Source organism: Larus michahellis, chromosome 7 (assembly GCF_964199755.1).
Source record: "Larus michahellis chromosome 7, bLarMic1.1, whole genome shotgun sequence".
In the NCBI taxonomy this organism is placed as follows: Eukaryota; Metazoa; Chordata; class Aves; order Charadriiformes; family Laridae; genus Larus; species Larus michahellis.
Genome location: NC_133902.1, coordinates 6190606 through 6218235, shown reverse-complemented (window position 1 = coordinate 6218235; position 27630 = coordinate 6190606). Strand labels below are relative to the sequence as shown.

Genomic DNA, 27630 nt, shown 5'->3' with positions numbered 1-27630 from the left:
TCACGCCTGCGCAGCGCGGGCGGCGGTTGGGCTCGCCTCCCCTCGGCGGGCGGGCGGAGGGCGGAGCTGCCCCGCTCCCCGCGAACATGGCGGGGGCCGGGGCACGGCCTCTCCCCGCCGGCTACTAAACATCTTTCCCCGGGCAGCGCGGTAGTGGAGAGAGGCCGGCGAGGGCCTCTCCCTGCCGCCGCCGCTATGGACGAGCAGAGCGTAGAGGTGAGTGGTTGGGCGGCGGTTGGGCTCCCTCAGGGGAGGCGGGAAGGGCGGTGCGGGGGAAGCGCAGCCCCTGAGGCCGAGGGGGAGCTGGCGGGCGGCTACTCCTTCTCCTCCGCGGGGAAAGGCGAGCGGCGGGGCCGGGTCCCTCAGCGGGAGGCTGTGGCCGGCCATTCTGGCCTATTTACGGGGGGAAGCGGTGGCGGCGCCGGCGCCGGGCTGCGGCCCCCGCCTTGCGTGAGGGGAAGGGGGCCGGGCGGTACCCGGCTCCGGGCGGCCTGAGGGGCGGCGGGTGGGTTGCAGGGATGCGCCGGGCAGGGAGCTGGGCTGTTGTGTGTGCCCATGAGCCGGGCAGAAGGGGAGCAGGCTGTGAAGAGGTGGCATTTCTAGGTGACACGCAGTTATTTTCCGTAGTCGAGGTTAGAAAATAAACTGGCGGAGTATCAGAGGTGCCTGTTGGGGAGGTGGATGGAGACCTGGCGCTGGCAGAAACCGCCTTGGCATGTGTGAGAGCACAGCGTGCGGTGGTGGCTGGCTGTAACCAGGACAGCTTGCGCGCATTGCTGTGGTCCCTATTAATAGCGGCCAAACAGGAGAAGAATTTGAAAGACCTTGTGGGATAACTTCCTGTAAACGCATGTGTCACATTCCAATGATTTGCAACCATTAAAGAAGACGCTAATGCATGGGAGATGCTGTCATTTCTGTATATTGAAGATATGCCTCACCTTTGTGCTAATTTATAATTTTAAAATTAGCCCATCTGAAGAATCTTTCAAAGTTCCATTGTTAAAGCCAGCGGATATCTAACTCCTGTACAATACAGAATGTAAAACTTCTTTATCTGTGAAAAAAAAAATATCTATCAATATGGAAAGCAAACATCCCATGGCATTTCAAAATAGCGTTCTCATTTTGGGAATGGAGAGAGGTGAGGAGGTTGTATTCTAGAACAAAATGCATCTCTTTTCAAATGGGTATACTAAAAAAATATGTTCAATTACATTTTTATTGCCCAAGATTGATTAAATTGGGCATGAGAGAGTGTAGAAATTGTGGAGCTAGTGCTAATGGTAGAATTTAAAAGGATATCAATTTTATAAAAGTAAAAATAAAATAAATGCCCTGTCCAATTCAACCCCTCTCATTAACATTCTGCACAATACATATATGCACTTACCATGCTTATGAATTAGGTTAGTGCCAGTACATTGAAACTCGTGGATTCAGAATCTGCAGGTGCAGCACAGTTATTTTGGGCAACTGTTCAATCCCATGTGAACACAAGCAGGAATAATATCTTGACTACAGGAAGGCCCTCTTGGAAAAAAGTAAACCAAAGAAACTATTCTTTGAAGAAGAATAGTGTTATAAAATGGGTGCTGAGAGCTGGAGTAATGTAGGAGAAAGCGAGGAGGAGAGCCATGGTGCTTCATTTTCTATCTCGCTCTGAGATGCACTCTCTGGAGCTGTTTGGAATGGGGCTGTGTTTATGAAACCTGGCAATCTGCCTGGGAAACAAATGCAACTCTGATATGTTTGAAGTATGTGGCTTAACAATAGCGATAATCTACCCTTTGCAGAGCATTGCTGAAGTATTCCGATGTTTTATTTGTATGGAAAAATTGCGTGATGCACGTCTGTGTCCTCATTGCTCCAAGCTGTGCTGTTTCAGTTGTATTCGGGTGAGTTTGCTTATTATAGTTCATTCTTACAAATGTATGAACTTAAAACCTACTGATCTTATAAACACATTCTTGCTTCTTTCTTGCCCCTTTTCCAGGAGTTCCAAGGATTCTTTTTTCCTGCTCTGTGCTCTTTAGTTTCCCTTTCAAAAGCTTTTATGACACTCTGAGGGAAAACTAGGCAGGCTGAGCATTGCATTTGGTAGTGCTAATTATAGGGACTAACTGGAATAATTGCTTTTAAGAAACAGGCATATAATGATCTCTTTTTTTAGCATCTTTTGAGAGTCAGTGAAGCCTGTATGGAAGATGAAAGTTGGAGCAGGAATCAAATGCTGATTTTTTGCATCTGTCAGTATGGAGCAACAGAAGGTCATAACATCACCTCTTATCATCTTGGAGATGCTTTTGAATGCTTACCAAACTAGTATGATATGAGCAGATACAGGCTAAATCTTCTCAGGGGAGTCTGGTGTAGCAGGCCGAAGCTACCTCAATTAATTTATTAAGGTCATGGTTACCAACGTATAACACTTCAGTTCCAAGTTCAGAACCTGTTATGGGTTAGTATGGTGGGAGAGGGTTCATCTGAGGCTTTCAGACCTCAGGTAGTATTTCCAGAAATCGGAACAATCATCATTCACTTTGAAAACTGTGACAAGACCTATAGGTGAAGAATTTGTTTTACATATTAAGAATGTTAGATGACATATTGCTGCTGGGTGGTGAGAGATTATTCATGAGAATCTTTAAATGTAGCAGCAAGCTGACAAATATAAGTCCTTCAGCTGCCAAGCTTTTACACTTGTAAATTATAGTGGGCAGATGAAATTCTTTTCTCAGCTACTTGTCTTTGGAGCTTTCTGGAAGAGAAGCATTCCAAGGATCCTTGTGGATTTGATCATTGATCCGCAGGTATCTACCTTGTCTATAAATAGCCTGAGAGGAAGAAATAAGTTACCTTGAAGACTAATAATTTAGACTCTGAAAAATACGCTTGCTGTATCTCTTGCTTTCTTTTGTTGAAACGTGCTCTTTAGTCTGTGCGCCAGGTCTGTGGTTTCTATTGGACTATTTGGTACCTCAAAATTCTCTGTATAATTTTAACTGAAGTGTCTTTGACATCTAAAGAAAAGTGGTTGCTTTGTTACTAAGATACAAATAGCAGCTGCTTCTGTGACTAAGTGGTTGAACAGTTAAATTACAAATCCATAAAAAAAAAAAGGGGGGGGGAATATAGGAAAGCTATAATAAAAAGAGGTAACTCCTAATTAATGACAGAATGCGCTTGCTTGCAGTTCTTTTCTTACAGTCTCTTTAAAAATATTTTTCCTTTTTTCCTTCATAGCGTTGGCTGACTGAACAAAGAGCTCAGTGCCCTCATTGTAGGTAAGGTATTTTTAATATCAGAAATGAATTATCAGGAATTGGATGTACTGTCCTGTTACGAACGGTCTTTTTTCAGTGTGGGTTGCACTAAATTTGCAAGCTTGATTTTTGAGACCTGCCTGCTGTTACTATAAAAGTCTAGCCTGGGATAATACTTATTCTAAAATATGTTCTAGTTTTGTGACTAGCTAAGCAAGATCTTTGTTCTTCCGTTATTACACTGCTGTTTTCAGTGCACGTAGTTAGTGTAATAAGAGTAACCAGATGGTGTTCCCCTTAGAACTCTTTATATTCTCCTTGTAAGAGTCAGAGTCCAGAAACTTCGGTTTTCAGATTGAATTGTGTATTTATAATCTGTGAGATTTACATTATGTTGCAGATTTGTCTGAGGTAGCTACAATGTCTTGTTTGTTTTGTTTGCTTGCTTTTTTAAATACGATGCCCCACCCCGTCCCCCCAAACCCTGGCACTCCTTAGCACTCTATTCTTTGACTACCTAGCAATTCTAGTTCTTGATAGACCAAAGCTTGGAAGGTAGCATATTTTTCCCCTAAGGGAAGGGAGGTATTTAAAAACAACTAACCAACTATTTCTGCAGAACTTTTTTTAATATTCAGCTTTTAAAGTGTTTGATCAATAGCTCTAAAATGCTTGTAAGGAGGTAAATATATCTACATTTTACAAAGGGGATAATTGAAGCACTGCAATGGGGATAGTTGAATAATGGAAGAAATTGAAGAAGCACTGAGAAATGAAATTATTTACCCAGTATAATCCAGGAGCCTATCAAGAAATCTGGAAATAGTTCTTGGGTTCCCCATGTAGCTATTTTTTATGTCATTGTGGAGTGGTTTGTTGTGGTTCCTGCCTCCCCCCAGCCCCTAAATGAGGAAATTGACTTAAAACATTACTTTTTCCCCTTCTGAAATAACTAGTACTGCTTCAGCTTTTTGACATTGACTTTGCTGGTAGTGTAGGATTGATGAACTGAATTCACTTCAATGCTTCTCTTTTAGCTCCTGGAGCTGAGTTCTTACTCTAACTCTAACAATGCTTCTTGCAGAGCCCCGCTGCAGCTACGAGAGCTTGTAAACTGTCGTTGGGCAGAAGAGGTCACGCAACAGCTTGATACACTTCAACTGTGCAATCTCACAAAGCACGAAGAAAATGAAAAAGACAAGTAAATGTAGCATTCTTCACATAAAGCGTTTTGTGGGCTTTTAATTTCAGCTCATTATTAAAATCAGGGCACAAACTGATAACTTTTACTTAAAAGCTGAATTGTGCTGCTGTTTAGCAGACAGAAGCAATGTTGTTTCTCACTGATTAAAAGTCAGAGTTTGTTTCTGACATGCTTAATGAAACGGTAGAAGCTTTTTGTTGTCTTTCCCTCGAAAACTACTATTTCTAGTTCAGCTCAATCTAGTTGAAATGAGAGATGTGGAAAATACGAAGGGTAGTAATGCTTCTTAAGGCTCTTAGCCCTTCTTAGTGACCACACATCTGAAATAAAATCTTCTCTCAATGGCTTGTTTATTTGGCCGTCCCATTAAGACTGTGGGTGCTGATGTGGTACCTCTGCAAATTAAAGCAGAGAAGCTGTTCTGGGAAGATGTCTTCTAGTCCCTTGTGAAAATGTAAATGATAAACCCAGTTTGAGACCAAAGAAAATATATAAAGTTCCCCAGAAAGCACTATTACTGCTGTATCTGTCACGTTACTCCTGTTCATTCTCCTTCCTTGTCTTTGGAGCCACCTGTATTTTCTGATACACTTTCTTCCTAGGAGCAACTGTCAGTACTTTCTCAGAACGCTTTTCTCCTGGTTTTATCCCATTACCAGTGCTATTATGTGTTTTAAGATATATTCTGGAGATTTGGAGGAGAAAAGTGTGAGAAGAAGCATTGAAAAATGGACTGGGACTAATTGTGTGTTCTATACCTGCCTCCTCCCCAAGTTCCTGAATCCTAATGGAGGGGGAAGGGAGAGGCGTGTATTTTAGGTCTGGCCTGGTCTGTGCTCAGTTTGTTCATTGATGCTGTTCCTGAAATTTTAAGAAATTACAAAGATCGGTTTGCCCAAAAAGCTTATAAGCCATTGCTCTGTAGTTACTGTTGGTTGCATATGATTAAGATTTTAATAATGTGAAGTATTAAATCCTAGAATTCTGATCTGTATTCATTGATGATATCCTTTATCTGCTGGGTAGAAATCCAATTCTAGCAACGTACTTTCTTTCTGTCTCTGTGAAGTACTTCCTGAGAGGATACTAAGCAACATTTATTTTACGGAAAGTTTTTACTGAATATAAGTATTATTCTTGCAATAGTATGCTGATGTTTTGTGCTTTGCTGTCAGTATCGGGTAGCAAAACAAGTGAAAATGTTAAGTTTGCAGAAAATTGATAGCTATTTTCTGTTGCTGAAATGTATATTTTTTGTTTAAGGTGTGAAAATCATCATGAAAAGCTTAGTGTTTTCTGCTGGACCTGTAAGAAGTGCATCTGCCACCAGTGCGCACTTTGGGGAGGAATGGTAAGAAGAGACTTTCTTGCTTATGTGCATGTGGTATGTTACAATAAGAGACTACAAGCATCATGTTTGACAGCAGCTTCAAGAAATAGAAATGCTATGAAGCTGTTGTTATGGCTATTGGATTGCCATGCAAATACTGCAGTTGTATGGGTTTTTATAATTTAATGTGAACATTGGTTGTGAAAGGCGATACCTTCTGTTTATAATTGGAAAAGTAAATTGAATTTTTTGCCGAAAGGAGGTCAGAATTACCTTCCTTGTTATGAACTTCATGATGTCTTGGACAAACTTTACATGGTGGTGAGAATTTTATGGGCAAAGGGATAAGTCTTTCTCGGAGAATATAGATAACACTTATGTTATTTAAATATCCTGGCCTGTAATCTTGAACATCTTCAAAGCTGTATTAGTAGCACAATTCACCACACTGCTTAATATCCTTTCAGTTGAGTATTTCATGGATCGACTGCTGTTGTTGTTTGGAATATAAGCGGTTAACAGCGTGCTGCCTTTGTCTGGGAAGGGTGTTTTAATAATAATAACAAAAATGGAATAACCCTTCTTGTTAAAGAATTGCACAGTGAATGAAGTGGTTTATTTTTGGAGGACTGCTGAGACTCCAAATAACTCTTGACAGGAAGCTTCGATGGTATGAAAGCTGAATTCATGACTTATGAAGGGAAGTGAAAGACAGACTTCCTACATACAATCTGCTTTGGAACTTTTCCAAAATGAGTGATACGCTAGGAGGCTTTCTTCCCCTCTCTTTCAGTAATTTAATAGGAGTGGAATAAGGTTAAAATGAGATGCACTATTATTCCCCACCTCCTCTTCTCACATTTTTTTTTCTTTAACAGCATGGAGGACATACTTTTAAGCCACTGGCAGAAATCTATGAGCAACATGTCACAAAAGTAAATGAAGAAGTGGCAAAGCTTAGGAGAAGACTCATGGAATTGATCAGTTTGGTGCAAGAAGTGGTAAGAAATTAATCCAAGATAACAGTTAAGTTTTCCTGTAGTGCACCATTGTCAAAGGATAACTGTAAAGCAGGAAATGGAAGTTTCATATGCTCATGGTGTTTTCAGTACCTGTTCAGAAGCTGTTGCTTCTTTGAAGGTTATCAGATTATCCCATAAAGAGACATTTTTAAATTTTAGTCTCCGTTTCTAGATAATACGGAAAGATCAACATATTCTCAGTAGTGGTTTTGTAGTTGCCAGACAGAAAAAAATGTGAGTTAACTAACAGGGATTTTTTCTTTTGGTATATGCTATTTAAAAGCTAGAGATGTGCAGTCTGCCATGCTAAACAAGCATAAAAATGCTTTATTCTAATAGAGCTGTAAAACAGCTCACCAGTTAGAGCTGTTCAACTCTGTCAGTTTCAGTGGGAATTCCAACAGTTTGATACAGTTCCTTGTATTCTAGGAAGGATTATTTTTGTGTTCTGCTGAACACATTTATTGAAGTGTAGTCTTTGTGCAAATAAAATAAGGTTTTTTTTAAACAAGTTTCCATATGGTTTTTGTCTGTGCTATTATTCAGGTAGTTGTTTTTCACCTGCAGTGGTAGGTTAGCTCTGCTTCAGCTCAAATGTTACATCACTGAGTGGGCTTCTTGTAAGGATTTGTAAAATGCTGAGAGGATTGTTGCCTTCACCTTCCAGGGTGAAGGGTGCAATTTTTATCAAATTATTCTTGTTACCAAGTAGGTAACTTTTCTGTGCTGCTCAGGTTACAGAAGAGCAACTGGCAGTTGTATTTACAAATTTTGATACAAAACAATGTCCCTATGACAAATCTCTATGTAATGAGAAAATGTTGCTCAGCTTTACTGTTAACCTTTGATCACCCACCAGAGGGCACACTTATGTATTCAGTAAAAGTCAAAGGATATTTATAACTGGCAACAGGAATAACTTGTAATATAGCTCATCTAAAAACCCATCCCTGATTTCTTATTCTAAACATGCAAGCTTCAGTAAGACCAGGATTTTTTTGTTTTTTCCTCATAGAAAAATAGGGATGGAGGGGTCTCCAAGGAGGCCTAGGCATTGCTGGGATCTGAGTGTGTGGAGTCAACATGTAAATGAGTGAAACATGCGAAAGCGTGAAAGCTTATTGTGTGTGCTTTTTGCTGTTTTAGGAGAGGAATGTGGAGGCAGTGCGTAGTGCGAAGGATGAACGAGTTCGGGAAATCAGGAATGCAGTGGAGATGATGATTGCCCGGTTGGACACTCAGCTGAAGAACAAGCTTATAACACTAATGGGTAGGTATTTGCCTGATCTATTATGAGTAGGAACAATATATTAACAACGTGTAAATTTGTGCCCTGGGAGTATGACTCCTTACACACTTTATGGTGTTAAGCAAGTTAAACACTGACAGAATTTACTGACAGCTCTGGAATCAGAGCTGCTAATTTGGTTCCCGACACTTCTGCTGGTCACTTTAGCTCTCTTTTGGTGTAAATAGAGGTGAGAAGACAGGTAGTACACTTAACAGGTATTGAAGCTTACAGAAGCAACACTACTAAAAATTAAGGGTAGCTGTCAATGAGAAGGACAGAATATTCCTCAGTTGGCTATAACACTGTGCTTGCTTTGCTCAGCTAATTTTGCATCTGTACCTTCTTATTCCACGTGCACTTTCGTTGCCATGATGCATTGATAGGAGTACATATTAAATGTGATACCATCTTGGGATATCAGTTTCTTTAGACACTCTCAAAACGTTATACTTGTGACCTTAGTTTTGCAAGGTACACAACCAGTAGATCAAAGTACACAGGCAAATAGATTCTCAATCTGTGTACTTGTCCCAGGAATAAAAGTAAGGCAATAAAATAGCTGTGCTGAAAATGTGTTTCCGATGCTTGAAATCTTCACGCACCCATAAGAAAACCTGAAATGTTCATACTTGGAAAATGTCCTTAGCATTGATAATGCTTTCATTTATTCTCTTCGTTTGTTTCCATTAAAACCAGAACAACATAATAAATGTATATTAGCTGTGTTTCAAGTTCCTCTAGAAATTCATGTCAGTACTTTAAAATGTTTGCTTTAAATTAAATCCAGTATTCATATGTTTTGTGCCTATATCAAATACAGTAATTGGTTGGAGGTTTGGCTTAGTGTATATTGATTAACGGTCAGTCTTAAGGCTGTGGTAAAATGTCTTAGAGTTAACATTTTGCCCATGTAACACCTTTTTTCTAAGGACTGCCAAACACTCTTCAGGTACATAATGTGTGATGGAGACAAAGTAAATCCCCATGATAGAAAACAGACAAATGTGACTTAGTGTTTTGTGTTTTATTCTTTCTCCTCGTGGTCTTCATGACAGTTGAAATGCACAAACACATTTAAACATTGTTCTTTTTTATGAAGAAAACACTTAAACATCAAAGTCCAGAGAAATGGTGGCTTTTAGGAGAAAAGTGTCAGCTAATGTATGAGAGAGACTTGTCTGGATGACAGCAAATTTGGCGAAGTCAAATCTGCTTTTTTTGTCAAAAAAAGCACCCCAAAACAACAAAACTGTAATTTCTGGGACACAAAGAATGTTTCATTACTGTCTTAACCTCAAGCGAGTTCTTCACTACAGCTCTAATTAAAACCATAGGCTTGCTTTTAAAGTGTTTTCTCAATCAACCTTGGTATATTTAGAAATCCTTTACCTTAGTAGGTTTTGGGGCAGCTTCCAGGTGTAAAAAAAAAAAAAAGCTCAAGTTCTTAAAATCCAGTGAGTATATCTTCTTTAAACATGTCTTCCTTTCTTTAAACAGGTCAAAAGACATCGCTTACTCAAGAAACTGAACTTCTGGAATCCCTACTTCAAGAAGTGGAACATCAGGTGATCATGAGAAGAGCTGAAATCTTATGTTACATAGATTCTCTCCTCAGTCAGCCTTTCTTATTATTTAATGAATTTATTTTTAAACTATTAATTGATGGATAGAGCTACTTCTTGAGGGTCTCTTTTCACTTAAGTGGCCTTAGGTTGCACAATTTCTTCTTAAAAACAAGCATGTCTTCTAGGAGTAGTGAAAGGTGTTGTCTTCTAGGAGTAGTGAAAGGTGTTGTCTTCTGTCGCTTGAAAAACTCGTACTGGGATTAATAGCAATATCATATAAAACTACAGAGTTACATGCTTTTTTAAGGTAACTTAGCATTTAGACCATGTGGGTAGATTCTGTTAGTTCTGCCATTGCCAACTGCATATGAATAGTGGTAGCTATAAATGGAGAATAAACAAAAATGTTCTGTGCCTCTTTGTGCTTTTGAGGAAAACTGAACTGATTCTAGTTCTTTTATTCCTGTCTTTCCAAGAAGATGAAACGGTACCGCTTTTTTCATCTTGCTTCTAGCTATACGAGTTCAGCTTTTGTAAATGAAATATTCAAGATCTGCAGAGTTTGATTGTACTTGCCCTGAACAATTTCTGCTTGCTCTGAGGAAGTGGAAGGGCTTTTTTCCTTCAAGCATTACTGCATCCAGTAATTATCGTTCATCAGAGTTTGACATATTAGGTTGGGGATGGGGGCTAAACTTTGAGTGATGTCTCTTGTCCTGTATTTCTTTTTCATTCCCTGCACTCCTTTTGGCTGGGTAAGAATGCTAAGCTGGCTTTATCACCTGATCAGCGATTATCGTGTTCTCCTTGCGCTTAAGTTAATTATTGCATACGTATGATGGAATGTCTTAGTTGAAGAACCGATGACATCAGGAGGATGAGAGCTCCAGCGTACCATGCATCAGCATATTTTTTTGTCTGTTTCTTGAGAGCTCTCTGTCTATAGATCATTCAGAAATTACTTACATTGCAGCCCAGATGAAGACCTTATAAATCCTGAATGGCAACGTGGATGCAACTCGGCAGATCGGCTTCTGTTTTGCAGAAAAAAACCACATTAAAATAATAACAAATTGGTACTAGTGAAACATGTCCACGGTATTAATCAGACATCTTACATATAAATTAGTTTAACCTAAGTGAAGTACATAGTAGTTGCTGTAACTTTCATTGTAGAATTTCAGAGTCTTAAATATTTCAGGACTTCCCAAACAGGCTTTGGAGCGAGACAGAATGAGAATATCTACTTTAATTTTAGAACATGTGACCACTGGCTATCAGAGGCAAATTCTTAGTCTTAAGAGCTGCCAGTTTCAAGGACAGTAAAACCCAAACAAATTGGGGGGGGAAGAACAACCAAAACCTCCGAGCTTCATTTTGCATTGCATTGTGGGTAATCTTTCTGAAGCTGTGACAGGCATACAATTTTTTTGTTCAAATCAAAAGTGGTCAAAACCTATGGTTTCTACTAATGACATAAGGATTTTTTTCTTGTTTTTTTTGCCTCACATAGTTACGATCCTGCAGTAAGAGTGAGTTGATATCCAAAAGTTCAGAGATCCTGATGATGTTCCAGCAGGTTCATCGGAAACCTATGGCCTCATTTGTCACTACTCCTGTCCCCCCAGACTTCACAAGGTAAGCACTGTATTTCCTTTCCATTGTAGCTTGAAATGAAAGCTGTCTTATAAATGTTTGTTTTGGTTGTTAAAAAATGTTTAAAGTCATTTAGAGGAGATTTCTCTCTTCCCTATTTTACTTTATCACTGTATGGATGAGGCTGTTTCAGTGAGTCTGGGAGGTAGATTTACTTTTTTTTTTAATGTGCATCAGCCTCTTATAAAAGTAGGACAGGACAGTACCGTTGTATTTTAACATCTGGGTTTGAAAGAGTGGATGATAAGTGGCTGATGGAGAGGTTTGCCTGATACCTGCCTCTAGCAAAGGGACATTATGCTTCTTAGCTCTATGAGCAATGGCAATAGTAATCTGGGGGGTAGCAGGATTCCATCCCTTTCCGTGTTAAACTTGATATCTCTGACTAAATTTGGGTCCAGGCTTAGACACTGAAAATGATAAACTGCTTAACTTACTCCTCTTAGTAACCTGTGCCGCAAGTAGGCTCTTCTGTTCCAGCAGGGCTTATTTTATGTCTGTAGTCCCTGCTGGGGAGTTGGGACAGTGGGTTCCAGCTGACAATATTTTACACTTAGTTTACGGATTTGTCCTTTTTCTCTTATTATTGGGTCATTCAGTATATAATTGCAAGGCTCTCATGAGATGGTTCTGCAGGTCACCTTAATTCTGAATATATAGCCAAAATCACTGCATAACACAATTCTTCATAAAGAGAGTGCTGCTAGTGCTGGGTTCTGAGGAAGTCTAGTGAGAGTTTAAGCTAGCTGGCAGAAAAGCATCTCCGAAAAATTGAAAGTTGGAGAAGTCTTAGAAGAATTCCTCAAATAATTTTGTGGTTTCTAGCAAAAATCAGTTTGGCTTGCCTTTAAATGCAATGTTAAAACTACTGTCCTGATATGCTTTCTGAAAAGAATAATTAAATGCCTCTGAGGAGTTTTTAAATCTGAATATTAATTTTCCAATGGCACTAAGCTACCTCCTGCTCTGAAACACATATCATTTAAGCTTTGTACTTTCAAACATGCAATAGTTTCATTCTTTCTAGAACTACCAAGGAGTCTTACCTTAAAAATTCACCATATTAAGAGATTATTAGCCATCACAGGTAAAAGGGAAAATCCTCTTAAATATATTTGGTTGCTTTTTCCTTTGTAATGTAGAATATTTGTTTTGCTGTGTGATATCACATGGAGAGGTACTGGGGAGAAGACTTATAAATGGAGTTTTCAGAAGTGCTGAAGGAACCCAGTGTAGTCCTAGTGAATTTCAGTGTCTCTGGTGATCTAAATAATTTTAAGTGCTTCTGAAGATTCCAAAAGTTGTGATTTTTAATGTCATGTTATTCAACTCTAATGTATTTAATTTTTCTGCCCCTCCTCAGTGAATTGGTTCCAGCCTATGACTCAACTACGTTTGTCTTGGAAAACTTCAGGTAAGTATGTATCTTAAATTACTGTGAATATTGTGAGGCTTTCTCTGTTTCTTCTGTACATGAGTAGTATTCTTTAAAACACAGAGTAGTCTCTACAGAAAACTATTGAGTATGAACTAAGCTATAGGAATGCAATGAAAAATCTCTTGTTTACTGGGTGAACAACAATCAACCCTAGCTAAACTGTTAGCTAAAAAGATTTTTCCATGAAAAAGGCAAAGTGTTTATTTTTCATTTTAAAAAAAATTGAATAATTTTGCAAGGAATGCATGTATTTGTCTGGACGTTTAACATTTTGCATGGGCCTCATGTGCTGCTACATGACGTGTACAGCAAGAAGGATGGTTCTAGAGTGTCAGAATGCGAGTGTTTGTACAGCTTACTGTTTCATGGAGGGTTTTGTTTTGTGCCAATAGCAAATATATATTTTTTTTCTCCTTTCTCAATAGTACGTTGCGTCAGCGAGCAGATCCTGTTTACAGTCCACCTCTTCAAGTGTCAGGACTTTGCTGGAGGCTAAAAGTTTATCCAGTGAGTTATATTTTCAACTAGAGTTGTTATCCCATCTAAAGCACTTAACCTGCATTCATACACTTCACTTGTAAGGAAACATCAGTTAGTTCCTTCTCATGTTGTATATAAAAAGCTGTAAGAAAAGAACGTAATAAGGTTGCAGAGTTGATCATCAACCATTGGAGTATTCCCTCTCTGCCTCCAGATAACCAGCATGAACGTTCTCACTATAGTTAATCTGGTTAACTTAAAAGCAATTAAAAATGGGTCTTACAAATATGCCAGAGGCACTGTAGTAGATATTTTTATCTTTTTTTGCAGATGCTTCTTGCAGAACTGACATATAGAATAACTTACCATATTAATGTTTATGAATAATACTTATTTGGGAAATTGGGAAGACAAGGTATTAGTTGAAGGGGAATCTGTTTTTCTGTGCATCCAGTTCTCAAATGCTGACTTTGAAATGTGTGTATTGTTTCAGTGGGCTGAATACTCAGATTTCAGAAACAATGTCTTTGTCAGTGCTGGAATGTTAACCCATAAGGTGTCATCTTTTTACAGTCCACTAGTCTGGTCAGTGCTTCCAGGAAGCTCTGTCTGCTACTACAGCTGTGTTTGGAGAAATAGGTGTTTAGCGATGGAGTACAAGTTTTATTTGTTAGCACTGTACATGGCACCTTCAGAGAACTGGATTGATGTATAAGCCCACATATGCACAGAATTGTATTCTTGCAATGTAGAGGTGGACTCCTGTGTAAGTTTTCAGTGTATTGTAAATTCAGGATTGACTACATAAGGTGTGCTGACAGAAGGCACTAAAATTTGTTTTTTAAATGGTAAGTTGAAATGTTTCTTCAACCTAGAAGATTCAAGTTGAGCCTTTCTTCATCCTTGATTAAGGTGAGTGTGATGGAGGTTTTGCTGTATTTTTCTTGATTTCTGGTGGTTCTAATATTGTTTCTCAGTTAACTGACCTAACTTTTTCATGTTGCATGTTTTTTCTAAAGGAATTGCTCTTTCAAAAATTAAGTGGCTTTAAAATGCAGCTGTATGTGAAATATTTCAGAACTAATGTTTAACCTGACTTGTTTTCACGTTGAAAATTTGAGAAGGATTGGACTGTAATAAACTGCTAAGTAGGTTTTTATGAGCTTTTTTACTGCTTTTTCTATATGTTTTTCCAGTACATTGACAAGTGTTTGTCTATTCCGTCTTTCACTTAATTGAACCTCTAAAATGTTAACAGGGTAATTAAAGCTCTGTTTTGAGATTTATATCTGAGATAGCAATACTAGACTGCATATGTGCTTCTAGATGCAAACTCCATGTTGATTCAAGGTACAGTAAGAGTTCTAGGTCACAGAACAGTTTAAAAATCAAAGTGGTAGCATACAAAGTAGACCACTGCTGCAAATTCTGTATTCGTATAAGCTGTTTTCTAAACTTCAAGGGTATATTGAGGTGTTTTGTTTTTCTGGTTTTTGCTTTCTTTTTCAAAATCAATTTATCTCTTAATTTATTTCAAGGATGGCAATGGAGTAGTACGGGGCTACTACCTGTCTGTGTTCTTGGAGCTGTCAGCAGGACTGCCAGAGACATCCAAGTAAGCAAACCTGTAGTAAGAGCAGTTGGGCTTTTTTCTATTGGCAAAGCACCTGGAGAGGTTTGCAATGAACGGCCTCAAGTTCTGTAGCGTTGCTAGGGACTGGGGAGCTCTCTTGTAAAGAATAGCGAGGATTCTGTTGTCCATTGAGCTTTGAATCGTAACCAAAGATAGTATTTTAAAGTTGTTATTCAGTGGCTTTCTCAAGTAAAAAAACAAGCTGGCAATACAACCTATAAGAGTATCTATTTCCTAGTGTTCAATCCTAGACTTGGTTTACCATTCTACTCCCTATGACTACTTTCTTCCCCCCTGTACTCTTTATATAAGTGTTCAGTAAAATTTTAAGACCGAATCACCTCTTCAGTTAGGCATGCAAACCTCCCAGGAAGTGCAGTTCTGTTAAACTTGACGCATTCAGCAATCCTGACATCTTTATTTTGGTATTAATACCTGTGATCTTCCCCTGTGTTAGGTATGAGTACCGTGTAGAAATGGTTCACCAGTCCACCAACGATCCCACCAAAAACATAATTCGAGAGTTTGCCTCTGATTTTGAAGTGGGAGAGTGCTGGGGTTACAACAGATTTTTTCGTTTGGACTTGCTAGCCAATGAAGGGTATTTAAACAGGCAAAATGACACTGTGATTCTAAGGTAAGGAAGACAACTTAGTGGGGCTCCTTTCTGCTATCATTTCACAAAGCATCACACCTACTGCTGAAATAGGAAATAAATAGGTAGTTGAATTTAAAATAATTGTGGCATGTTTTGTAATAAATGGATTTCACTGTCATAAGCTTTTAAAGAAGAAAATGTTCTGAAGGGAGTTGTAACTTTAGGTACATTTCTTCTTTTGAGAAGTAGCTACGCTTGACTCTAATAAGCCTGGGTTAGAGATCTGTAGGTAACTGAATTAAAGGAAGCGGGTGTTTTCTCTCCCTCTTTAGAAACAGTTGTAGTGAGCGTGGGAGAACTTTGGGAATGAAGGAAGTCTGTAATGTAAGAGAACTGATGCTGGCAATGGGAATTGCAATGTTATGACAAAATATAGAAGCTTTATCTGTCTACTTCAGATACTCTTGGTATAGTCCTGCTCTTGCTCCTGTTAAATGCTTGGTAGCGTGTTAACTTTTTTTAGTGTTGGTTTGTGAAGATAACCACCTCTCATATAACTGCCTCTCCTACAAAAAACTTAGTGTTGGTATTCAGTGCATTCAGGATACTGAGTATAGAAGTACATGTTGTCTGTTAAGTTTATTTCATCACTAGATTTCAGGTTGTCTGATGTTCTTATGCAGGGCTTTTAGAATTTGGGGCGGGCAGGAGCGATGGTGACAAAAAAAAGAAGGGGAAAAAAAAAACCCACCAACAAAAAATAAAGCCCCCTTCTGAAATGTTCCTTTGAAGGTTCCAAGTGCGCTCACCAACCTTCTTCCAAAAGTGCCGAGATCAACACTGGTACATTGCTCAATTGGAAGCAGCTCAGACAAGTTATATCCAACAAATAAATAACCTTAAAGAAGTAAGTGGGGTGTATATTAATGTAAAATCATCTTTCACTGACCAGTAATTACCTGCTTTTAGGTTACAGTGTTGATATTTTGACAATTTTGTGTGTTTGGGTTGCTATTGATAGTTTGACATTGATGTTACTAAAATAGTATGTATGCAAGTCAACAAACTTAACTTGATTTGATGATGATGCTCCATTGTCGTCTTCTATGTGTACTTTTGTGTATCCTTCTGATATTTAAGAGGCTTGCGATTGAACTTTCTCGGACTCAGAAATCACGAGGCATTTCACCTCCAGACACTCATCTTAGTCCCCAGAATGATGATGGTCCAGAAACAAGATCAAAGAAATCTGGACAAAGCACTGACGTACTGCTTGAGAATGTTGCTGCTCCAGGATTGGTGCGAGATAGCAAGGAAGAGGAGGAAGAGAAGATCCAGCATGAGGACTTTAATGTAGGAATTGGCTTTTTCCTGCTCCTTTCTTTTTTATGGTAGGGTAGCAGTAGAAATTTACATTTCAGAAGTTCACTTATTGTTTGCCTGGAAATAGGAGATGCCACACTTGAGAGCTAGCGGAGAGAGATGGGACTAGAGAGATGTTCCGGAACACAGCTAATAGATCCCACCACAAAAAAAGTTTCCAAGTTGCAGCTGAAAAATCCAACTTATCTGTTTGTTACCAGCTTTTATTGTGCTTTGAGACCCTCCTAACTTCTGTATGATAGCGTGACACTCTGGGGAGAGAGAGTTTCTGTTCTAGTTTTGGTGAATGCATCAAAGTGCAACTGAAATGTTTCTTTTTTTATAAAGACCTGTTCTGTTTTTCCTGTAGCATGAGCTCTCTGATGGTGACCTGGATATAGATCTTGCTGGAGAAGATGAGGTGAACCACCTTGATGGTAGCAGCTCTTCAGCTAGTTCAACAGCAACTAGTAACACTGAAGAAAATGATATTGATGAAGAAACTATGTAAGTAACTTAAAATGCCTTTCAGATCATCACTTTGTCTCCCAGGGTAATCATCCTAATTCTACCGGAAACAGATTAATTTCTTGTACCACAACTGTGTGGGGGGGATTCCAGTGCAACGTGAGGGGTGTTTCCTGTACTGGAAACAGGAACTGATATAGTTAACGCTAAACATTGAATTTTCAGTCAGCTAGTTCTTATCTTTCTGATCTCTTCATTTACTTTAGTGCAGTGTTCTGACTTCGACAGGTGATAGTCTGTGAAGGTTCTTCCCCAAAACACTATTAAGAAATCCTTTTTCTACACTGTAACAAAAGAGAGGTTTGGTATTAGGAAGCGTTGTAGTAGTAGGAGAGTGTTAATAAGGACAGTTACTTAAACTAGAGAATTTAAGGTTCTTAACCGAGACGATGTCAAATCCTAGAATCTTCACTAAAACATGAGAATGTGTTGTAACACATACAAATATAGAAGCTTGCAGGATCAGATTTTTACATTCTAGATCCGTATGGCACTTGTGGACTCTTCGTTAGTGAGTCAGTCATTTAAGTAACGCACTTTGATTTGTTCAGTTTGTGTAGTTTGGAATGCAGAAGATATTAAGGTGTGTGCCATAGCATTTAACAAGAGCTGACAGAAGCTTATAATTGTATTCTCCTTTTTCTACCCCAATCATTTCCTAAGGTCTGGAGAAAATGATGTGGAATATAGCAGTAATATGGAGTTGGAAGAGGGAGATCTCATGGAGGATGCAGCAGCCGCTGCTACTCCTGGGGCATCAGGTATGAAAAACAGCCTTCAGAATTCCCATATATGTGAAACGCTGCTGGATTCCTTCCCGTTCTTCTTGGAAGCAACACCAAGCTGCATGTTCTGCAGGCATTTCTATTTTTGGAAATGCTGCATCATGTGGTTTGTACTGATTGTTGCAGTGTAGCAGAAACATTTCATTGGCTCAATAAAAAAAAAAAAAGGGGGGGTGTGGGAATCATCTGAATATGCTTGTTTAAAAGTGATACGTAAGTTTGGAGGGAGGCTTTTCTGCCTCTTTGAAACCCCTTCCGCTCTGATGGAAAGTAGACTGACAAATTTTTAGTAATGTCTGTGTGGCCTCTGAATGCGCGACACATTCACTTTGGTTTTAGTGCACTGTAAAACGTGAAGTACATGGAGAGAATGAAGTAAAGAATCCTTACAAGTCAAGCAGAAGTATATCTTAAAAGCAATAATGAAAAGGTGCTCTAAAATATCCTGCTGCCTAGAGATGATTATAGCCCAAATTAGCCATAGGTTCTGACATATTCTGATTCTGAAATAAATATATATATAAGTATATTTATTTAAGGCAAAGGTATCAGAATTGGCATATCTGATTGCTTTCAGAGTCCGTAAATCCATTAAATAATTCTGATGTTTTGTTAACTTTCTTGGAATATTTTAATTCCTAACCTTCTTGTAGAACTCTGTCTTTTTTGTTTTCACAGGGAATAATGCATCACCTGTGTCACGTATATGCACACTCTTTCCCTGTAACTCTTCCTTAGGTACCAGCCATGGCTACACCAGTGCAAGTGGAAGACCTTCAAGGCGGGGAGGAAGCGCCCTTGGCTCAACAGCCAGTAGCAGTTTACTAGATATAGATCCCTTAATTTTAATCCACTTGCTGGATCTAAAAGACAGAAATGGCATGGAAAACCTTTGGGGCCTTCAGCCACGTCCACCTGCCTCTCTTCTGCAGAACAGAGGTAATTGTACATCCCATATCCCATAATTCCAGCCTGGAAGTGCCTGGAATGCCATCCCAGAGTTAGAAGCAGATCTGGGGAGGTGACAGGAGGGTGGCAAGCAGTCCTTTGAGAGCTCAACTGCCACATCCTCAGTGCTGCTCATCAGTGTGCTGCATCTTACTGCCTGCTCTAACGCGTTCTTTGTCTTAATGGTTGACCTCAGCTTGAGAGTGCAGGATGACTCAACTCAAACCAGAAGTGTGTATCAAGGAGGGTCTCTCATCTTTTCTCGGGGGATGTGATGGAACTGGCTGGCTGGTTTGTGTAACAACATTGTAGAGATACAGTTCATGCAGTTTCTTTGACTGCAACTGTGGGAGGTGAATGAAAGGCCCTTTTCTGGAAGGGGTTAGCACTGAAAGACAAAACAACACAAAACAGCTATCTGCTGAGGAAGCAGTTACACCTCTCACTTCACACAGTTTGTACACTTAGTGGCTGAGAGTACTAGGAGCACAGTGTATACTAACAAGAAAATAAATCCTGAAATGGAAAAGGCGTTTAAAACAGAACTAGAAAAATATGTGTGGTAGTGAGGCTGGAAAAGAGCATGTAAGCGCTTGTGGAAGAAAAATGGATCAAAATGTCAGGAGGGAAAAATAGTGATGGTATTCAAATAATCGAAGACGTGGAAGAGCATTTGTGGTTCAGTTAGGACCCTTCAACTGAAAACCGCAATTAACTTCATGCGCAGCAAAAGCGAGATAGCTCGTAATGCTGGCACCCATGGCTATTGCTGAAGGTTGCTCATTTCTCTTGTTTTGTTAGTGAAGAACTGAAATTAAATCAAACCTCAATAATAAACTTATCATGATTAACACTTATTTGGAGCTAGCTGGCCCACTACTGCAACATCTTATTTCAGGTCATTCTGAAACAGTCATTTGGTGATTTAATAGAAGAGAAATAATGGTTCACTTGCTAGAAATAAATCCTTGCTTTTGCTGCAACAATGGCATCAGTGTTATTGAATCTAAAAGCTAGCCCAAACTATCTATTCTTTTGTGATTAGCTCTCTAAATGTAGTCACGTAAACAGTCAGATGAATTTTCAGCTGAAAGTAATCCATATTTCCAAAAATGGAAGTCACTTCCATAAGTGAAAAAGGGGAGGCAGCATATGGACTGTAAGTCTCAGCCCTGTTTTGCCTGGAAAAAGGCCTAGACAGAAGGACGTTAAGAGAGGGCACTGCACTGTGTGCTGTACTGCTCGAGCAAGATTAAGTTCTCCTCTTGTGTGGAATGGCTTCCTGGGCATCTTTAGCTACTGGCTGCACAGCTGAAGTTACCTGGTTTGCTGAGGTTCCCTTAAGGTTTGTCTGTTCCCAGAGCTTATTCAAGTCATTCAACTAAGAGAAAGCCGCTCTTGCATTTGGAGTTTGCCAAACTTTCCCTCCTACGGTGAAGGTTCTAAGAGGCGCTTGGCTTTATGGTTTTGAACAGCGGAATTTGCAGTGAAACACTTAAAGAATTTGTAATGCTTCAAATAGATGTCAAAGTTGATCTAATTCTGTCTGAGCAGCGTGCAGGCTTACTCAGGTATTAGCTCCTCAACCTGATCATCTGGTGTTTGGTACTTAAGGGAATTCCTTCCCTAGTTTTGGATTTCTTTGAGTTCTGTATGTTAACATGATGTGTTGGTGGTGTGAGAATCTTATACAGACGCTCAACAAATTTTATAAAAACAAATTTGACATAAACTGGCTACCAGGCTTGTGAACTCAAGCTTGTCTGGCAATATAGAGTAGTAGCTCCACTGGTGTCAGAATTCATCAGAATTCATGCAGCAGTATTGGGAGCCGTGCTTCTTCAGTGAGCAAGTTTTGGGGCCTTCTTCCGTGACAGGCAGAGAATGATAGTCTACTGTCCCAGTAGGTGCGCAGTGCTTGCAAGCTAAATAATCCAGTGCCATACCAGTACAGAAGAATGTCTCTCTGTCCCTCTCTTTTATAGCAGGGCAAAACATAGAATTCTTCCAACCGTTAAAAATAGATACCTGTTTTTATTTGAGAACAGTTTTACTTACCTGTTGTGTTCTTTAACTTTTCCTTTGGTAAAAGCATCATCCTATTCTCTGAAAGATCGAGATCAGCGGAGACACCAGGCGATGTGGCGTGTGCCGCCTGACTTGAAGATGCTGAAAAGACTTAAAACTCAGATGGCTGAAGTTCGAAGCAAAATGTCTGATGTAAAAAACCAACTCTCAGAAGTGAGAAGCAGCAATGCTGGCTCATGTGATGGACAGCCCAGCTTCTTCTCCATTGAGCAGGGTGCTTTAGCCGCCTGTGGAACGGAAAGCTGCAGCAAACTGCAAGAAATAGGAATGGAACTACTGACAAAGTCTTCAGTTACCAGTTGCTACATAAGGAATTGTAAGTGCATAGAAAAGGGGGGATTTCAATGTCACACTTAGAGGTGTCAGTTGTACAGGTGGTGTATATATATGGAAATAGACCTTTTATAGTTACTTATACTGCAGTTAGCCAGCATTGGGAGTTAATAAGCAATGAGAGTAATACGGAGCTTAACTTCACTTAAAACAGGCATAAAGACAGAATGCTGCAGCAGTTTGACTGAACACTTGTCACTTCTTAAAATATTTTTGCAGCTGCAAGTAAGAAAAGTAATTCACCCAAACCTATTCGCACTGGAGCAGCAGGCAGTCTGTCTTTACGAAGAGCTATGGACTGTGGGGAGAGCAATCTTCGCTTAAAGGGAGATGGTCAAACTTCTGAAGGTAAACAAGTGATGTCGTGTGGTGTGATGCGTCTCAGCATCTGTTGTACAAAAGCTTTTCAAGAAGCCTTTTACTTAGCAACTGAAGTTTAGGGAAGCTTGACTGGATCCTTTCTCAAATGTAATTGTTATTGTACCTTTCATAACTGATCTCCTGTAAAACAGCTGCTCTGTTGACTTCATGGAATGTAAATATGTGTGTTGCATGTTACTTCTGGTCTCTCTGAAGATGTTTCAGGAGTTAACTTTATAGTAAAAATTGTAGATCAAAATGTACTGACCCTGGCTTAAATTGAGATTTGGCTTAAAGGGAGCTCAAGAAAACTCTGGAGATATGTGGTGAAAGAATAGTGTGATAGTGCTGCTCTTGAGTTTTACGATGTGCTTCCTTAAGGGTAATGAAACAAAATATCTAACACAAGAGTTGGTATTTTTCCTGTCTCAAGTGTTCAGAGAGGAAAGGGGCTTATGACAGTTGTTTTCTAAATAGATATAGAAGGCTTAGGTGAGAAGCTGGAAAATTACACAGCGTAACTGTAACCTCTGTGTGCTTTAAGAGCAGATGGTGTGTGTTGCCATACGTTGACTTGGAAGTGTAAGGTGTTAGGGGTGAGGGTGGGGAAGGTGCGCTTGTGCATACACGTTTGGAACCCAACTGGTGATGTGAAACAACTGGCTGTTTAGTTTTTTGAAATAAGGCTGGATGTGCTCTGAGTTTCTCTCCCTCTTTTCTCAGGTGGCGTAGGGAGTTCGAAGTTGAGCAGTCGGCATCACTCTGCCAGGGCCCTGGCTAACAGCAATGCTTCTGAGGCGCTGCCGAAGCCAGAGGAAAGACCTTGTGAAGGTTCAGATTCCGATGTGGGGGTTTCTGGCTTAAATGGCTTAGCTGCTGTAGAGAAGACCAGAAAAGTTGGTGCTCTAGGGTGAGGGTTTTATTCTTTTTTCCTCTTGTTATCTCCTCCCCCGCCTTCCCTTGATCTAGAAGGAAAAAATACCAATCTACTAAAAGCAGGTGCTTGTAGCATGGAAGAGAAATTACTTTGAAGTTTACGTGGTTGCTGCTGTTCCCTCTGGATATCAATTTTTGGTTTTATAACTAGGTTACAAGTCATCTTTTCTTCTTCTCTTTTTATTTTTTTCTTTTGTTTTGATCAGCTGTGGATATAGGCTGAAACTTCGATTTGAAAGGCAGGCCCAGTCTGTTTTCCCACTACTCCTTGCAAAATACCCTCTAACTGAAAGTTGTCACTTTTGATTTTCTCATTTAAGACAATATTTTTTCACTGTGAACTCTGCTTTTCGGCAGTTTCATAATAACTCCCTGTTGGCTAACTAAGCTAAGTGCAATGGAGTACTCAGTTGTTTGTTTTTTTCTAAATAGCAAGAGTCACCACTTTTGGAAAATACTCATCATAAACTTTTCCAAGTTTATTTTTTTTAAGATTTTAAATACTTCTAAATCAATCAAAGCTGGAAGTCTTAAGTCGATATGCAAGAGACTTAAACACTGAGTAAAACTAGATAGTGCACTAAAAGGATTTGTTTCCATAGCTGGATTAAGGCTGAATTTCTAACATGGGGTTTTGTATTTCTCCTAAATTCTTTCTTAAGATCAAATTCTAAAGGATGTCGTACAGAAGGAACACAGTCAGGTGGTCTGGAAAACAGTTCTGAAAGTGGAGAACTGCAGGGTATACTTTCTGAAGGCGCTTCTGCGGGGCCAGAAGAAGGTAAATCAGACGTTGTAGAGGGCAAGTGCAGCATGACAACACTCTGGTCTATGGTGATCCATTTCTGTAATGGAAATGGCTTGAAAGGGAAACAAAAAGAGGAAAGAGGGGAAAAAAAACCAAACCAAACCCAAACTGTTTTCATGGCTGTTGAATTGTGCCCTAACATTTGGCAGCTGTAGTATAAATCTGAATGAGGAGAGATCTCTGTGTTGCTGCTGTCTGTGGCTTCTCTTTTCGTGATGTTACGGTGCAGCAGGAATGTGAAGACCTGGCAGATAACGTTAGATGGTGCCCTCTGTTTCTGTGGACACACTCCTGGTTGCTTTTGTGCCTCTTGATATGTCTCCAGGTCTCTGCTTTGGCGTTCAGTTGCATGGCCTTGAAAATAATTTCTTATCTAATTAAAATAGTAGCCAGTGACCTTGGCTTTTAAGTTTTCTGCCTTCAGGGACAAACCATGTTGGTAACTACCTCCACGTCCACACTAGAATCTCTCCAACACTTCATTGGTGTCGGGTGTTGTGGTACGTAAGCCAGTTTCCTTAGAGACTTGGAGGAAACTTTTCCCCCTCCCTTCCTGCATCCTTTCCATGCTGGAAAAAAATATTATTGCCTTTTTTTTTTTTCTCTCTGAAAGTCCACGTAGAAGAGTTTTTCTTATCTTGCTAAAACTCTCCTGCCTTCCACCCCTGCACTAATTTGAATTTCAATGACTGAATGGTAGCGCAAAGCCTATATTAAGGTGCCAGCATCCATCTCTATCTGCAGTGTGCAATATTGTGTAGGAGTTGGCATTTACAGAAGGTCTCTCAGTGACAAAACTGAATTTCTGCTCTTAGTCACTGCAGCGTGATCATGATGTGCTCCCGCAGCTCTCCTGTTATAGCAGAGAGCCTAATAGGAAAATGTTTTAAAAACTGAAATACTTCATTGTTAAAAACCCCAGGAAGCAAATATTACAATTTTTTTCCTTTCAGAGGAAAAATTACAGCAGAGTTGGCACCTCACTTAACTACTTGCCTTTTCTTAGAAAGGAGTATCAGCTCTTAAGTAGTAAAAGATCAGAGCAAACCCCTTTTGTCACCTACAAAACTGTACAACTGGGAGAGTTTTGACTGCTGTCAGTGCACGCTCAAGGTCTGGCAAAACAAAAGCAGCCACTTGGTTATCAACAGCTGTGGTTCTTTTTTGTAGGAAAAGCATGGGGTTTGTGTGTGAGACTTTAGAATAGAGTATTGCTGCTTGAGGGGTCTGGTAGGTACATCCACCGCATGGGTCATGCTACCTCTTAACTCTTAAAAAAGCAGCCTTTATTTTCTGTCCTAGTTGTGGAGGTAGCCTGAGCAGCTGGCAGGGGAGGGCAGCTCAGGCAGGAAGGAGCTGGGGACACCTGAGCCTGCGCTCAGCTGGCGACGTGTTGGAACTGCTCCTCTTGAGCTGAGCTGCACAGCAAAATGAGGCTGTTCTTAAAGCCAGAACCCACTGTTCCGGCAAATTCCTTACTACTTTGATAAATACATCTAGCTCTGAATGGGCTCCTTCCCTCTTGTTCTCCTGCCAGCTCTCGGTATTTGGTATTGGTAACTTTTATGTGTGAAAAAGTTGAATGCTCCAGCTACATAAGTTGAATGAACAAAAGTTGAATGCTCCAGCCATCATTTTTGCCTTGTGGTTTTTGGTTTTTTGGGCTTTTTTGCAGCTGGGGTATCTCAGAAGCATGTCCTTCATCTCCTACCAGGAATGAGCAGTGACAGTGACATTGAATGTGACACTGAAAACGAAGAGCAGGAGGATGCCACCTCTACCTCGGAGGGGTTTAACCATTCCTTCTCTGTCCAGTCCTCAGGCGAAGGTAGAGCTGACTGAGAGCCCACCTTCCCAAACCCCCCCGCGCCTGCCTCAGCTCCTGTGAGCCAGGGCGCTGGGAAAGCAGAGATCACCGATAGTGCTGTAGAGGCATTAAAGCTCAAGCAAGCACCAGTAAGATTTGGAACTCCTCTCTTGGGATCCTAATTAAAACCAGCTCGAAACAGGAGAGGGGGAACTCTTTCTAGCCCTGAAAAGTCAGTTTAGGTGAGTCTCCTGGGGAAGTGTTGGAAAACCCATAGCTCCAGTTCTTCTGAATTGGAACTCCCTGTGTCCCAGGCTCGGTGCTGTAAGTAGGCTAATTTCAGGGAGGTAACCACCGCCTTAGACATGGATTTGCATCTTAATTGGCAGGAATGTGCTTTGAGCACTTCAGTGGAGTTTCAAAACCTCATCTATTTCTTTGAAAAGCTTTAACCTTCTGATCAAATTAAAAGCTGTGAGGTGGCAGCTGATGCTGGTGAAGTTGACTTTTGGCCTGAATAAGCACCTGACATGGCATTAGCGGCATGGCCTGACAACTCGGCTCAGTAATTGGAGTTTGCTGCTTTGCTGTGTGTCTGCAGCAGGTACTAAAACCTCGCCGCTCATCAGAAGAATCAAAATGTCGCTCATATCTGTGCTTGACTTAGAGGTAGCCTAAATTTAAAACCCTGTGACAGTCTTAATGGCTGAGCACATCGTGTACTGGTATGTTAGGGATGAAGTACAACACAGCGGGCCTTGCAGGTGATAGAACGTTAACTTGCTGCCTTCCCATTGCTCATCGGGTAAAGGTTACTGGGTTTTTGTTTGTTTTCAGCCTCGGAGCGGTGCTCAGTGTTCCCAGAGGGTGATCAAGTCGGTCCTGATGATCTCAGCTTTGCTACTGGAGAAGACACTACCAGGTACTTGTATGGGCTGGCCTTAGCCAGCCTGGGAGGTGGCTGTAGCCCTGGGGACGCACCTTTCCTGTACCGCTCCTTGCTCCTTGAGCTGCAGAGATGAGAGACAGCACTCATCTTGCTGTGAGCAGATGGGTGGGTGTTCGTACAGTCCGAGATGCGGTGCTCTGCCGCTAGGAGACCAACAGCAGCCAGGTGAGCCCCTGCTGTGCTTCTGGGTGGTGTCCTGCCTCCCCAGGGCCACGTGGCTGCCCATGTTTTTTTAAGGTCATCTTTAGAAATTACACTGTGCTGGGGGCGGGGGGGGGGGCTGGCTGAGTTCTGCAGGCTCATGTAATTGTCAGCAGAAAACTCTGGTTGGATTTAAGTACCTGGCACATAAAAATTTGACTTTTAAAGTTGTGTTTGCTTGAAGCCTTAAACCTGTCCCAGGACAAGGGTTTTCGGTGAAAAGTGACTTTCTTTGGAGCAGGTAGAGAACGGGCTTGGAGCCTGAAGACCTGCCGGCTCGTGTCCCTGGGAAGAGGCACGTTTATTCACTGGAGCTTAGTCCAAGGCTGCTGTTTCTGGCTGTGTGCACACTCCATTCTGTCAGTACTCTCGTGTGGTTCTTCTACAGTCGTCTTAAACCTGTTACTGGGGTAAAATGACCTGTGAAGGCCTTACACTAAAGGTTGCATTCCTGCTGGCTCCGCCAGCTTCAGATGCTTGGAAAAAATCTCCAAAAGGTGCTGGAGCCCTGTTTGAGGCTGTGTCCTATTGTGTCATTGGAATAACAGCCACTGGGTGAATGTCCCCATTTTAAACGGTGTGAACTGATTGTCTAAGGCTGCTGAATCCGACAGCTGCGATGGGGCGAGAGTTGGGGTGAAGTAGCTGGTGCAGAAGTTGTTTTCCTCAGTCTGTGGTGTGGACCAACCGAACACATTGCCAAACTCTTTGCCACCGTGCATTGCATTTTGAGCTGCTAAACTACTCGTGAAGCTATGATGAAAGCTGAATACCCGGTTAGTGACAAAGCATGAATAGCTGTAACCGATAGTTGTCCTTGTCTCGGCTGGCTGTACTGACGTTTGTTTCTGTCTGAATGTTCCACAGTGTAAGTGCTGTACAACTCCTAGTTTAAAACTGTTTGCACTTTGTTAATAAAATGAATGTTGAACTCTGCTGTGAAGTTTTAGGTGTCTGTGTGTAAATAAGTAGAGTGGTAGACCCTGGCTGTCAGGGTGAGCAGTACATGGCTGCCCTGCTGCGCTTGCTCCTTAGTACCGAG

The 27630-nt window shown here is 40.6% G+C and overlaps 1 protein-coding gene across 2 annotated transcripts; it reads left to right on the top strand.

Annotated features, from left to right (window-relative positions):
* The first annotated feature begins 15 nt into the window (after positions 1-15).
* On the top strand, positions 16-27524 carry TRIM37 (tripartite motif containing 37). Of its 2 annotated transcripts, none has more exons than XM_074595075.1 (25): positions 16-216; positions 1797-1898; positions 3247-3287; positions 4351-4467; positions 5734-5821; positions 6679-6801; positions 7969-8092; positions 9611-9678; positions 11192-11316; positions 12698-12748; positions 13198-13279; positions 14791-14867; positions 15343-15522; positions 16276-16390; positions 16624-16836; positions 17216-17352; positions 18037-18134; positions 18897-19097; positions 21199-21510; positions 21747-21875; positions 22611-22797; positions 23486-23604; positions 25307-25459; positions 26276-26360; positions 26830-27524. In XM_074595075.1, the coding sequence occupies exons 1-25, from the start codon at positions 196-198 to the stop codon at positions 26831-26833; spliced, it is 2952 nt and encodes a 983-aa protein (XP_074451176.1). In that variant the 5' UTR covers positions 16-195; the 3' UTR covers positions 26834-27524. The 2 variants fall into 2 exon arrangements, with proteins under 2 accessions (XP_074451176.1, XP_074451175.1); XM_074595074.1 differs by having other exon boundaries at positions 17-216; positions 25346-25459.
* Positions 27525-27630: the final 106 nt, after the last annotated feature.

Coding starts and splice junctions, on each gene's coding strand:
- TRIM37 (XM_074595075.1), top strand. CDS start 196: ATGGACGAGCAGAGCGTAGAG. Junction 11,317..12,697: donor GTCCCCCCAGACTTCACAAG/GTAAGCACTGTA, acceptor GCCCCTCCTCAG/TGAATTGGTTCCAGCCTATG. Junction 18,135..18,896: donor TGCTACTCCTGGGGCATCAG/GTATGAAAAACA, acceptor ACTCTTCCTTAG/GTACCAGCCATGGCTACACC.